Source organism: Panthera onca, chromosome B1 (genome assembly GCF_046562875.1).
Source record: "Panthera onca isolate mPanOnc1 chromosome B1, mPanOnc1 haplotype 2, whole genome shotgun sequence".
NCBI classification, from domain to species: domain Eukaryota; kingdom Metazoa; phylum Chordata; class Mammalia; order Carnivora; family Felidae; genus Panthera; species Panthera onca.
The window spans coordinates 34,063,328-34,077,263 of NC_138342.1; the positions used below are offsets into that span (position 1 = coordinate 34,063,328).

The window sequence follows — 13,936 nt, forward strand, 5'->3', positions numbered from 1 at the left end:
AACACGTGCACGGAGAATGCGTCGGACCCACAGCTGCAGGAGAAAGCGGACGGGCAGTCACGGGCTGGGCTGTGACACAAGGAGACACCGCAGACTGAAATCCCGTCAAAGGCGCTTGATTCTGTTAAGCGCGGCTCCCACTCCAGAGCTCGGGGTGACGGCGGCAGCATGGCACTCTATACCGTCAGCCCAGCCACCTCGGTGGGCGTGCAGCTGGTGCTGCGTGTTAGCATCTGTTCTGCTGTTGAAAAGGATATCGACTGTGGCAAGGCCTGGCTTCAAAAGAACCGGGCCGAACAACCAACTGTAAAACTAAATTTCTTACTGTTCGTACTGGAGGACAGTGGTTTAAAGATCGAAGTGTTTAAGAACAATACACGCCCAGATTTACCCCATCTGGATCACAACGCGTTCTTTGTGTTTGTTGCTTAAGCCAGGATACTGTCTGTAAATGTAACCACACATGGATTTATTTTTAATGGTTCCTCTTAACAAAAGAACTGGTGGTCTTTTCACAGACCATGACAGCCGCTTTCTTCTAGATATCCTTGGCTTCTTTGGGAAGGCACAGGGATCTACCCACTGGAGGCCACTGGCCATCGTGGAGATGTGGCAGAAAAGCTTCCCCTGCATCGCACGCCATGTGCAGTGGGGGCTCCCGAACCCCGACCCCAGGTCAGGGCACTTCAGCCTCAGCCTGTCCACACCTGGCTTCAACACCTGCTCCCCCCAACCTTCTCCTTCCTCATGTTCTGTCTCAGCTGGTGTCCTCCATGCTAGAACCAGGAGGCCTTCCGGACTCCCCCTCACCCTCTGTACCCACCCCCTGCGTTTGTTTGGCCAGTTTTACCTCCTGAAAAACGTCCTGAACCCATCGCCCCTTGCCAGCCCTACGACCTCTCGGGCATTCTCAGCAGGTCTCTGCTCCCTGCCTTTGTGCACACGGTCTCCATGCCCTTGTCACCACGTGGGACCCGGAGATGAGCAGATCGCCCCTCCCAGTGCTGCGGTCACAACTTATGCACGTGGCACTTAGCACCGGGTACCATCGGTGTCTGTGTAGGAGCGGAGTCTGTGTAGGACTCCCCACAAGTCATTAAAGCTCTGTGAAGACGATCTGTGCCTTATTCATCCCCAATATCCAGTCCAGGCCTGGCCATATAGGTACTGAGTGTTCCTTTCTCTTTCCGGCATGGGGTCTGCAGCACGCATCCTGATCTCCTGAAGGGTGAGCCGGCCCTCAGTCAGAGGCGTCAGGCTACATGGCAGTGGGATGAGGGGTGGGTCTGGGTGAGGCGCTGGGCCCAGACTGAGCGATGAGCACAGTCTTAAATTTTTTTTTTTTTTAACGTTTATTTTTGAGACAGAGAGAGACAGAGCATGAGCGGGGGAGAGTCAGAGAGAGAGAGAGGGAGACACAGAATCTGAAACAGGCTCCAGGCTCTGAGCTGTCAGCACAGAGCCTGATGTGGGGCTTGAACTCATGAACTGCGAGATCATGACCTGAGCCGAAGTCAGACGCTCAACCAACTGAGCCACCCAGGCGCCCCGAGCACAGTCTTATTCTACACTGTGTTCCTGATGCCTTTCCATTCTGGTCTCAACCACCATCAAGACAACACGGTACAGTAAAACCTTGGTTTGAGAGCATGATTCGTTCTGGAAACATGCTTATGATCCAAAGCACTTGTCTATTAAAGCGAATTTCAAGAACCATTGGCTCAGTTGGGATCATGTGACGTTCCGCGTCATGTACTACTTGTATTGCAAGACATCGCTCCTTTATCAAGTTAAAATTTATGAACAATGTTTGCTTGTCTTGTGGAACGGTTGCAGAGCAGGTTACTCGCAATCCAAGGTTTTATACTGTATTTAAAAAAGAAATGAGAGAGGGCCTCACTTTTGGAGACCATGCTCAAGGGAAGCCCTGTTTCTAGCTCCCAGCTCTCTGGCTTCTTTTCTTTCCTAAATGGATCCTAAAGGAATATACGTGGTGTCTTACCATGCACAACTGTTTCCCTTCAAAATTCCATGTTCAGGGGCACCTGGGTGGCTCAGTTGGTTAAGCGAACAGACTCCTGGTTTCAGCTCAGGTCATGATCTCGTGGTTCGTGAGTTCGAGCCTCATGTTGGGCTCTGTGCTGATAGCCCAGGGCCTGCCCAAGATTCTCTGTCTCCCTCTCTCTCTGCCCCTCCCCTTGCATGCACGCTCTCTCTCTCTCTAAGTAAATAAATAAAGTTAAGTAAATAAAGTTACGTTCAGCTGCGGTCAAATCTGTTTGGTTCTGTGGTCACCAACAACTCTGTGTGGATTTCTACAGTTCCAAAATTTGTCGCACCTACTCTCCCAGCATCCTTATTCCAGCCAAGGAGCTCTCCTCTCTGCTCTGGAAAGGCAGGTCCCCCCTCATGGCATCTCTTCTCACTTGGCGACCGCTGGTGTCCCTGCACCGTCAGGGGGGCACAGCTCCCTCTACTGCACGGTCCATCCACCTCAAGAGCCTGCTGGGTGCCAGAACCTTGCTGGTGTCTAAATGCTTATTATAGTATATAAATTCTATAGCACAAAGGACAGGAGCTTGTCACACACTACTTTTTGTAGTTCTTGCACGGATCTAACGTGTCTGTTGTCTCTCAGAGATAGTAAGGCAATGTCAGAGAGCAATGTATCGGGATTCAGGCAACCCCGATTCCAGTCTCATTCCTGGATCCACTGAGCTATACAACCTCGGGCATGGAGTCTAGCCTCATCTCTAAGTGAGAGAGTTGGAAAAAAAAAAAAAAAAAAAAGGTTTCCCAGGTTCCTGTGTGGCTCTGATATTCTATGGCATAGCTTCCAAGGTCCACCCTGCTCTTCAGGACTGCTGGCCGGCCGGCAAGTGCAAGGTTACCACCAAGGAGGATGAAACAAGCCGTTATCAATGAGCAATGGATCATCCTATCAAACTTCAGCTCCATGCCCTCTGTTCTTTAATATGCAACCCCTCAGGAGTAATTTTTTAAAAAAATTATTATTATTAATCTTCATTTTCTTCTGGCTTCAGGGAAAGTGATTAATGCCTAAGGCAACCATCTGGAACCCACATCTTCCCAGAGGAGAGGCTCAGCCGCCAAAGGCTTTGTTTGGGGGATTCTGACAATTTTTTCTTTTTTCTTTGTTTTTTTACAGCTTTGTCTTTTCTTGTTCCCTCTCAGGTACCAGGCTGATAGATCGGGAAGGTAGGAATCTGTCAGTTTGTGATGGTGAGTGAATCTCATAACTAACCCCTCCAGGTTTTCTATCTGCTTCCAAGGAAAAAAACCAGCATTCTCTCCTCACTGTGGAGGTCAAGTGATCTGTGTGTCTCGAGTCACCCTAAATAGCCGCAAGCTATACACGGAGGTCTGTCAGAAGCAGGTAAGTCCTCTCTTTCAGACCTGGGGCATACACAAGGTGAACAGCTCCCCTTGTGTGCAGCGAAGTGCGTGGCTCATCTAATTTCATTATTATTTAGAATGAAACCCAAACGTTGCTTAACTGGTGGTTTCAAAACCTTGGCTCTCCATAGGGCACCTGGGTGGCTCAGTTGGTTAAATGTCCGACTTCGGCTCAGGTCATGATCTCACGGTTCATGGGTTTGAGCCCTGTGTCAGGCTCTGTGCTGACAGCTCAGAGCCTAGAGACTGGAGCCTGCTTGGGATTTTGTGTCTCTGTTTCTCTCTGTCCCTCCCCTACTTGTGTTCTGTCTCTCTCTCAAAAATAAATAAACATTAAAAGAATTAAAAAAAAAAAAAGCTTGGCTTTCCAGCATCTGATTTCTGAAAAGGCTGTTGTAATAGAACAATGACCCTTCTAGGATGCTCACCCTTAATCTCCAGAATCTGTGAATATGTCACTTCACATGGCCAAAATGTGATTAAATTGAAGATCTTGAGATGGGGCTGTTATCCTGAATTATCTGGTTGGGCCCAACACAATTACAAGGGAAAGAAGGAGGAATTTTGCTTATAAGTGAAAGAACAGAAGGGGCCACCAGCCAAGGAAAGCAGGCAGCCTCTAAAAGCTGGAAAGACTTCCTCTTGGAGTCTTTAACCACATGGACACCATGATTACAAGTGCGACACTCATTTTAGATTTCTGATCTCCAGAACTGTAGGGGGATAAATTCGTGTTGCTTTAAGCTACCGTTTGTGGTAATTTGTTAAAGCAGCAATTGGACTAATACGGCTGCCAGTTGGCTTTATGTTCTAACTAAACTATGACATGATTAAAGACTTCTGTTTTTAAAAAATATTCAATTCCCTCCACAAATAGCTTCTGAGGCACTATTATGTGTCAGGCACCAGAGATGCAAAGACAGACAAGGTTCAACCTCGGAAGCCCACTGTCTAATGATACGGACGTCCAGTGAGATTTGAGCTGCATCTTTAAGTATAGTAAGGACCTCACCAGGGTAAGAAGGGTAGTGGACGGTTCACAGAAGATTCAATGTGAGCACAAGCAAAAGCATGGAAGTAAGAAAGTCCCGAGTGGTGTGGTAAGGGGCCGAGGGTGACTGCAGGGAGGCTGTATGTGTGGCCAATCAGCAGTCTGGCCATCTGAGCCTTGCAGTATGGCATGTGACCCCACATGACAGGGGTTTTGAAAACTTTCTTTGGGTGGAACAAAGTGGGTCAAGGGAGCACCCCCCTATGTCAACATAGTAGCAGAGGATGAGCCTGATGTGGGCTAAGTTAGCATCTGTGAGAACAGGGTGGAGGAGACAGATGGAAGGGAGGTGTTGGAAGGACGGCTGACACTGATGGGTGTGATGAGGGGAGAACCCAGAATAACTCTAGGGTCCTTGCTGGACCAACTAAGTGCCCTCACATCGAGGTGGGGAGAGGGGAGGGATTTGGTGAAGGAAGCTCATGAGCTCCATGTTGGGCAGGAAGTGTGAGGTGTTTGAGGGCCTCCAGGTGGCCAGGGCCACCAAGCAGGTGGACGCTTAGTCCCTGAGCTCAGGCCTGTGGTCTGGACTAAAAACATGGACCTGTGGGCAGCAGTAGTCAGGAGAGCAGAAGAGAGTGTAGAGAATGAGAAAAGACAAAACGAAGCCTGGACCGAAAGAGAAAGGCATTAAAAAGCCCGGTTGAGGCAGGAGGGCCCAATGAAAGGGTGGAGAAAGTGTTGGGGAGGGGGCAAGCCCAGGACAAGCTGGTCCCAAAGGCATCCAAAAAAGAGGGTTTCAGGAGAAGTCTCCAGGGCTGCAGAGGCTGTGCAGCAGGAGACAGGCTATTCGGTCTTAGCAACCAACAGGAAGGGAGGGAGGTCTGTGGTGACCTTGGCGTCCTGGGCCTTTTCCCTGGAGAAGGGAGTGGGTCCCAGCTTTAGGAGACTGAGGAATGTGGGACCTCCTGAGTACAAAAGAACATAGTACATCTGCCTATTTTTTTCTCCCTTAAACTTCTCATTCTGGAACCTCTCAAACACGCACAGAAGTAGAAGAGATGGTCCATGAACTCCCCATGTCCCATCATCCAGTTTCAACAATGATCAAGACATCGTCCAACTTGGCCTTTCAGAGAGACATTTTCCAATCAGTGTTAGGGTTCTAAGAGACCTTATGCTCACATGTAAGAGCACTCCGACCTTTTCTAGAGATCTTCCTGTGTTCTGAGGGGAACAAGAAACCTCCACAGTTATAGTGTTCCTGACAGACTGCAAGCCTACGCTGTTGTGATGGGCCTAGGGCCACGTGGGAATTTTGGAGGAAAAGCACCAGGTGCCACCGGGGGTCACACAGCCAGGCAGGGCCCAAGGTGGCTCTGACACTGCATGAGGGGGAGGGTCAGCCCGCTGCTGGGGCATTTCAGGAACCTTTGCCTACAGAGCCCTCAATGGCTTTCCTGCCACCTCCCACCTTCCCCCCTTCCTTCCTCAGAGCCGCCAGTAGCCCTTGGGCTATACAGCTACCTGGCTTCCGCGGCTCAGATGGGCTTCTATGCCTCCCCCAGCGACCGGGTACCCTGGTGGTCATGCACCCCCCCAGGGCTTTGGTGCGCTCATTTAAAACCACAAAGCTGGTCCAAATGATCTCTGAGGTCCAGTCAGAACACAGCTTCTACTTTTTCCAACAGAGTCTTCCAGATGTCTGAGACATTCTGTCTGACACTCAGCAACAAGAACCATTTTCGTCCTTTGCTCCAGCTTGCTCCATTTACAGTGCTGGATGAGGAGCCATTTGCTAAAAGAGGCGCTGTTCCAGTCCCCTGCTCCCCACACATTTATTTTGTGCAGTCATGGGAATCACAGTGTTTCCTTTAAAAACCAGGAAGTGATGCCCCCCTCCCCCGCCACCCAGTATGGTAGAGCAAGTCTTGTGTTAAAAGCCCAGTGTGACAGTGTCATGATGTAGTGATGTCTTACTGGTTTTTTAATAAGTCCCTTTTGTATAAAACAAAAACAAGAAAGCCCCCAGGAAGTGGAAGGCTTATAGCCGTAGCTATCTGTGCCCCTTCCTTAAACTTGAACAGAAGTGAGCACCTTTCATCTTTTGTTTACGGCGCCCTTGTGTTTCCAACTCTCTACTCCTTTTGCTGTTCTCGTTGGTAATTATTCCCCCAGAGGACCAGCCTCCAGTTCTGCCAGGGAAAAATGTCAGCGCTAAGAATCGTACATGACAGCCTCAAATTTCTTAATGGCAAGGGAAAAGGACAAAAGAATGCTTTTATTGTTCTCAGTTGAACAGCATTTTAATCACCCTGTAGGGGCTTAATCCATCTTTATGGAATGAATGAAGACATGATTCTTTATTCAAATGGGTTCTATTAAAAAAGAGCCAAGACAGAAGTATTCACCCTTTTCCTCCCTCTCTCCCCCACAACCCTCTTACATAAATGGAATTTGCTTCCGTGCTTCTCTCTCCTCAAAAGGAACTTACAAGGCACCTTCCGACCTCTTAGAGGTTAGCCAGGCTAACATTAAAAACCCCCGTCTACAGATGCCCAGAGAGGTGGCACCTAGGATATTTCAGTGATATGAAACCTTATTTGCTTATTGAATCAGTCTGTTCCACTGCAGGAATGCTCCTGGTGAGCCAACATACATATTTTTTCCTAAATAACGACCTGAAATTTGCCTCCCTGCAACTCTGGCCTGTGGGACCGAACTTTGCCTTCTGAAGCAGCCCCACATGAGCCGACCCTGTCAGCTGCAGTACAGCCCAGGCTTGTCTGGGAGTGACTTTCTCCCCTCTTTTCTAAGAGATTCCCTTCCATTCAGACTCTCACCAAATCTCCGCTGCTAGCAGTCCTTACCCAGTCTCCACAAAAAGATAACGCCTTCCATGTAATCTGTGTTTGCTCAGGTCAAAAACATGTTTGATGCTGGGAATTTGTGAAGGCTGGCATTCAATTAATGGGAGTTGTCATTATAAATGAGGAAAAAGAAGTCAAAGAAAAAGCCTCCTTTGAAATCCTGTCTCCTTATCCAAGAGTGATATTTTCATAATTATTTGCATTCATATGAATTATATTAAGACTTGCTGAAATATATAAAGACGCTTTCCTCCCTGCTTATCTTTCTGTAGAATCTTATAAGCCAGAGTTGCTTTAACTGCACAGGACAGGACCCACATGCAAATAAAGACAAATAGCAACAAAGAGATTTGATGGAAACATTACATGTCTAAGCCCTTTATGACCAAGGGCTTTATCCCCACTTCGTGTTACCTGCACAGGGCCCGGAGGGAGGAGGAGTCTTGTTTTCAAGACTGTTTGCACTCCTTTGCCTCAATGCTCTTATTTTCTGACTGGACTTTGAAAATCTCATTTTGGGGGTGGGAGGAAGGGAGAGGAAGAAAGGGGATGAGAAAGCCATCCTCCTAGATGGCCAATCAGAATGTTACACACACACGATTGTTTGTTTTTTTAATTTTACCCACTGGCACATCAGCAGGCATCACTAATTTCACAAAGCTCTTGCCTTAGCTTTGTAAACTCAACTTTCTTTCTCCTTCGCAAGCTTAAGCAGATGCTAAGTACAAATATGGGAAGTTCCTGGGATGCCCATTCAGAGGGCATTCCAGTAACTCATCACCTGGGTAAATACACATTCTCCACAGGGAATCCTTCACTAGGCACTTCCGTGAGACATATAAGCTGTGTCAACAGATTTGAAATTCTACCATCTGCAAATAATCAAGGTGGCTTTGGTGGACCAGAATTGGTATTCGTATTCAGAGCTTCCAGAGAGGAGACCTGAATAAATACAGAGGGGGCAGGAGCTAGTGAACATCTTGAGAATATCCTCACCATTGGTTCAGACAGGCCCTCTCATTACTTCAGATGAGGGAGCTCCCATGCCTCATCCTCTGGAAGCTTCCACCACCTCCAGAAGTTACAGCCTCCTCAAAGATAATTAAAGATTCAGTCAAGTTTGCAGATTCCTGTAACCATACCCTCGGGAAGACTGATTCTGGAAGTGTTGCCCAATCAATCGATGCTGTCTCCCTTCCCCTCCTCACCACTGAGCACTGACGGCTCAGCCCCAACCAGGTGGGAGCTCCCCTGAAATCGACTCCAATGCAAAGAGGCGACTGCCTACATCTCTTCACTTTGCCAAGCAGTAACCACAACCATTCTTTCAAAAAGAGAAATTTCAGAGGCACCTGCGTAGCTCTGTCGGTTAAGCGTCAGACTTCGACTCAAGTCATGATCTTGTGGTGCGTGAGTTCGAGCCCCATGTCGGCTTGCAGCCCGGAGCCTGCTTTGGATTCTGTCTCCCTCTCTCTCTCTGCCCCTCCCATGCTCATACTCTGTCTCTCCCTCTCTTTCTCCAAAAAAATAAACATTAAAAAAAATTTTTTTTTAAAAAGAGAAATTTGAAAACTTTCTTCTTCCATCAAAAACAGAGCTTTAATTAAGTGATAAAGTGTGGAGCTTAAAGCCCCCCAGTCAGCCAAATGGGACGGTTGACACTGAGCGCTGGAAACACACACACACCTGAGGTACAAACACCTGCTTTTCGCTTCAGAGTTATACCCTTTCCAGAGTTTGTTCATCTAGATGTGGGAAAGGAGAAGAATCCATATACTTTGACTAATAATCGAGATTGAAATGGAGTCAGTCCTTCTGGCCACCAGCCTGCAGTCAAACCTTCCCAATGAAACTCCAGAGAATACGTAATTTAAGCCCTAATATTAATTCTTCAAGAAGCATGACAAGGCTGATACGACATGGGACCCAGCGTTAGTATTTCTCCTCACGTTTACTCCCCAGCATGCGGCTCCGACCCCTCCCAGCCATAACTGAAGTGACCATGTTCCGGTTACACCTTCATCACTTTTGCCCATCGACTTCCCCAAACAGGGCCAAATGCAACAGAGGGTCGGGGGCCCAGATGCAACTCCATACTCTGTTCTACATGAGGACACATAAGAATGATGATAGAAGGTTAAACAGAACACAGTTCTGCTTTTCAAAGACAACGACGTCTGTGGGGGTGGCAATATGGCATGAAGAAAGCAAGTGAGCTGTGCCAAACACTTAAAAGACACCACGAAGAGGGAGAAGTGAAAATCGGTTGGTTACCTCTCTCTGAATCCGGGAAGGCATGAGGGAACAGAGCAGAAACAACACGTTAGCATTCACACGGCATCCAGAAAATAAAACAGTCCCGTTAACGGCAACTCCAAGCGCTGACATTCCATCCCTTTTCCCAACTTTGCTGCAACGAATAGCCCTTTGGTGCTTATTTTAGCCGAGCTCTGTCGCACAGAAGTGTGTATTTCGAGCCATGTTACGATGAAGCCAAGAGATGCCAGCTGAGTTTAGAGGCAACATATCAACCGGGGGAGGTAATCAAGCTTAAAATATCACAGTCAAATACAAGAAACTGTTTGCGGTAAACACTGGCAAAGCACTTATCTTCATTTTCCAGCCCCACCTGCTCCCAATAAACAACGTACAGAAACAATGATGTGGATACAGCCTTACCTGTTTTACTAACTTCTGACATTCTATTAATTGAACTACAACATTATAGTCTAGGTACGTTCACTCAAATGCATCATGAGAAGGCAACAGAGCGGGAGTGAGCAGAGACAGCAAAAGGTCAAGGGCAGAGGTGGGATGTGGGAGGGCCGGCAGGGGGAGGAATCATGTGTCAGGGAAGAGAGGACTGGAAGCGGAGAAGGGATGAGAACAACTTCGGGTTTGGGGCCGAATGCTCAGCTGCCCTGCGCTGCCAGGGTGACCCTAAAGAAGTCACTTAACTTCTTGACCCGGAGAGCCCACCATCCCCTTGGTCTTGTCACAGCCAATCTGAAAGGGCCTGAGGACCACAGACTTTCTAGATGGGTCACATGCATGCAGGTAAACACAGAGCAAGTGGACTGAAGAGGCAGGGGCACCAGATAACGAGAAGGAAGGGGAGAAACTCAACCTTCGCAGAAACCTGCTGTTTCAGGTGCCCCGCGGCCAGGGTCACGGAGCGGCCAGCAGGACCCTGCAGACACGAGAGCTCAAATCATGGTGTGAAACAGCAAGTACGCAGGGTAGTGAACCACAGTCACGAAGCCGAAAGACAGACCTCTGCATCCTGACACAGAACAATGACCGTGACATATTATCTATCAAGTGGGAAATCAAACAAGCAAGCCGTCCAGACTGCAGATACACGGTCTCATACAAAAAACAAGAAAGTTGGAGTGTGTATTTTGATATCCAAATAGTAACATATCTGGAACCTCATAACATGCAAATCGTCAACTGTTATCTGGAGGGATGGTGTTATGGAGGATTTTCTTTAATACATTTGTTCGAATATTCTCCAATAAGCACATGTGACTTTTGTACTACAGATGTGTAAATATCTACTTCACTATTTCAGGGACCCCACTGCGGTCAGTGCACCCCAACAACTACCCTTTCTTGAGTTCTGGCTCTGTGTTGCCCAAACAGCAACCCAATGAGGTAAGTTTTACCGTTCTCACTGATAAAAAGGTAAACAAGTTTAGAGAGGTTGAAGAACTTGACGAAGGTCACACAGCGAGTACATGATGAAGTTAGGGTTTGGTGTAGGTCGGCAGGACTCTCTGATCCTAGGCTTCTCACACTGCACCCATGATGGGCACCCCTTCCTCATTCACGGTCCTGTAGAACCACCTCACGGTTTGTCTCCCGAATGGCTCAGAGGGTTACCACGCACAGGTATTCAAGACAGGAGCAAAGGTTTTGGCAAAGAACCTGGGGCTTTACATGCACAGGGGAACCTCCTTCCTTTTCCTTGGCTTGTGAACTTTTGTTGGGGGAGAAGGTGGCTGAAAATTCACAAGAGAGGCCCTTTAGGCTGAGTACGTAGACAGAGCTGTGTTCAGATCCCTCCGGTAGCTGTGTTCCCCTGGGTACGTTACTCACCGTCTCTTTTTCCCGGGCTCCCTCTATGTGCCAGGCACACTGTGTTAGGTGGTGCCCCCCCTTCGAAACTGCTTCCTCATCAGTGCAAAGGGGAGAAGGACACGTGGCTCAGGGTAATCATGAGAATTAAATGAAATGAGACGGTGTGAGTACAAGAGTACCTGCGTGTAACAAAGTGCAATAAACTGCTTCCTTCCAGTTTTCTTCACTGAGTCATCTGACGGTTTCATGTCTCAGCTGGGTCATGCTGGGCAGCACTGGAAGTGAAATGTCTCCCATTGGAAGGGAAATCACTGGGGACCCTCTCCTCAGATTGGCTGGGCACTGTTTACCACAGGTTGAGGGGAAGTCACCTGTTGCTCGTGTCCCTCTGTCAAGGTTAGTCTATGGACGTAATTATAGATCATCACCAAAGGATCCGAAGACCTGGGTTCTAGTCCCACATTGAGCACTAGGTAAGTCTCTTAACCTCTCTGAGTCTCGGTTTCTCATTTCAGATGAGATGGTTTCGTGCTCAGATTTTTTTTTTTTTCTAATCAGAAAAGGGTCTGTTAGAAAGCTTTGACTCTTAAAAACAAAAAAAGAATGAGCCACTAGCATTTCCCTGGCTAGCTTTTGATTTATACCAAATGCTTTTAATTTTTTACTCTTAATAAAAAGCCTATGCCTACTGTATGGCAAAAACTTTGCCTGATAATGTTCAATCTAGAGACTTTAGAATACACTCTGTTTCTTTTGGGTATAATTATCATGGAAGCCTTGGGTATTAGATTAGATCAGACCCATTATTAGCGATTCACTTAAGGAAACAGCATCTATATGTAGCCACTGAGTTTTTTTCCCCTGAAGGTGGAACTTGGAAAAATGATACTGCAAACTCTTACCAAGGTCCATCCTTTTGGGGTTAATAGACACTGCTTGATTTGAGTATGGAAGTAAAAGCCTGCCACAAATAGGGACCTGAGAGCGATCTTTGAAATGTCTTTCAAAAAATGCAGAAGAGTCAAAGCGGCAGCTGCTTCACTGATTTAACACCTTATAAATTTGCCAAGAAGGAAACATCAGCCCAAAGCTGGGCTCCTGCATGAGGAGCATCCTTCCAGGAGGCTAAGTGTAGACTCAGGCACAAGCTGACTCCCTTCTCACTGTACGAGATGCAGTGCGAAGAATTCAACTCCGGGATTAATTCCACACCAGCCACGCACCCAAGGCCGCCTGATCAGTATGCTCTCAGCAGCTACTTCTTGGGAAAATGAACGTGGGAGTAATTGGCAATGTTTTCATTAAAATAAGCCTGAAATAACAGAACTACTTGGCATGTGTAACTGGGCATCCAAATGAATAGGAAATTCCTCAAAATAAACAGCACACCAGAATGACAATTCCTATTCCAGCTTTTGGAGGAGGACGCGCCTATCCCCCAGCACAGCGGCCTACTTCATATGTGGCACACACCCTCTACTTTTCACAAACTGAGCACGTAAAGCAAAGACCTGCCAGCGTGCTTCTCGCTCCATTTTTACAGAAGTCTGTTTCATGCTACTATATGATGCCTGTCTTTCATCACTGGGGGGGTCCTTGGGTGCCTTTCGAGCACCAGCACAGACCAGCATTAGCCACAGGACAATGAAGCAAAAACTGAAACTTTATGAAAACTTTCCTATCAACTCCTGAACCTGGCTGTCTTATTTTTTCTCCCAGCTTCAAGGTTTTTGTTTTTGTTTTTCTTCCCTCCCTGACGTTTATTGGCTGTTTGCCCTTGGTCAAGGCCCTTAGGCTCTTTGTTCTTCAGTTTATTCATCTGTAAAATGGGACTAATAGTGGCACTAACCCCCTAAGAGTGCTGTGAGGGTTATACTCCTAAATCCGTGTAAGGCTCACGGTGTGAGAACATCCAATGTGGACTCGACATGCATACTAAGCAGTGTACTAACCAGGAGGTCTGTGGAGAGGATCTCCTAACCTGATTTGGATCTTGGAACCTCTTGGAATCTGATGAAAAAATTCCAGAAAGAAATGTGCATGGACCCACAATTTTACGTACAACCTTAGGAGGATGGGGGAGAAGGTTCAATAACCCCTGAAACTCATTTACAGACCCCTTCAGAATCCAAATCCTGCAGGTAAAAGAGCTCTGAACCGAATTCTGGATTTATGCAAATTTACCATCTGGTGTCTGGAATTTCAGGGAATTCAGCTCCGGGAAGGGCTCTGTCCTTCCCAGGACCAAATGGTGCCAGAAGCACCTGTCTTTGTTGAGTGTGCCTTAGTCTGCCAGCTAGTTTGCTCCCCACCTCCCTCTCCTGCCCCCCAGGACCGTGCAGCCTGTTAGCCTGCAGAACTTGCAGAAGCAGGGAGTCAGAGTTCCAACAGGACTAAGTGTGAAGAAGAGGATCTAAACTGGTATAAGGTTATTGAAATTCAAGGCACATTCTTCTAAACAAAGGACTTTCTCATGCCACTGGAGAGAAGACACAATAGTTACCAGCCAGCTTACTAATGAGGGAAAGGGATATTTGAGAGCAACAGGAAATGAGTTTTTGGTGGCTTTTTCGTT

The 13,936-nt window shown here is 47.4% G+C and overlaps 1 protein-coding gene across 14 annotated transcripts in view; it reads right to left on the reverse strand.

Moving 5' to 3' along the window:
- APBB2 (amyloid beta precursor protein binding family B member 2) overlaps positions 1–13,936 on the reverse strand; it is a 381,485-nt gene that overhangs the window by 14,069 nt on the left and 353,480 nt on the right. The window contains exon 1 of one of the 14 annotated variants that reach the window (XM_060655171.3): positions 9,553–9,816. The exons of the other annotated variants lie outside the window; for them this stretch is intronic. Within the exon in view, the coding sequence (XP_060511154.1) occupies positions 9,553–9,608 (56 nt within the window). The 5' untranslated portion in view covers positions 9,609–9,816. Of the gene's footprint in view, positions 1–9,552; positions 9,817–13,936 lie in introns of those variants that run through there. 14 annotated transcript variants of the gene reach the window in all.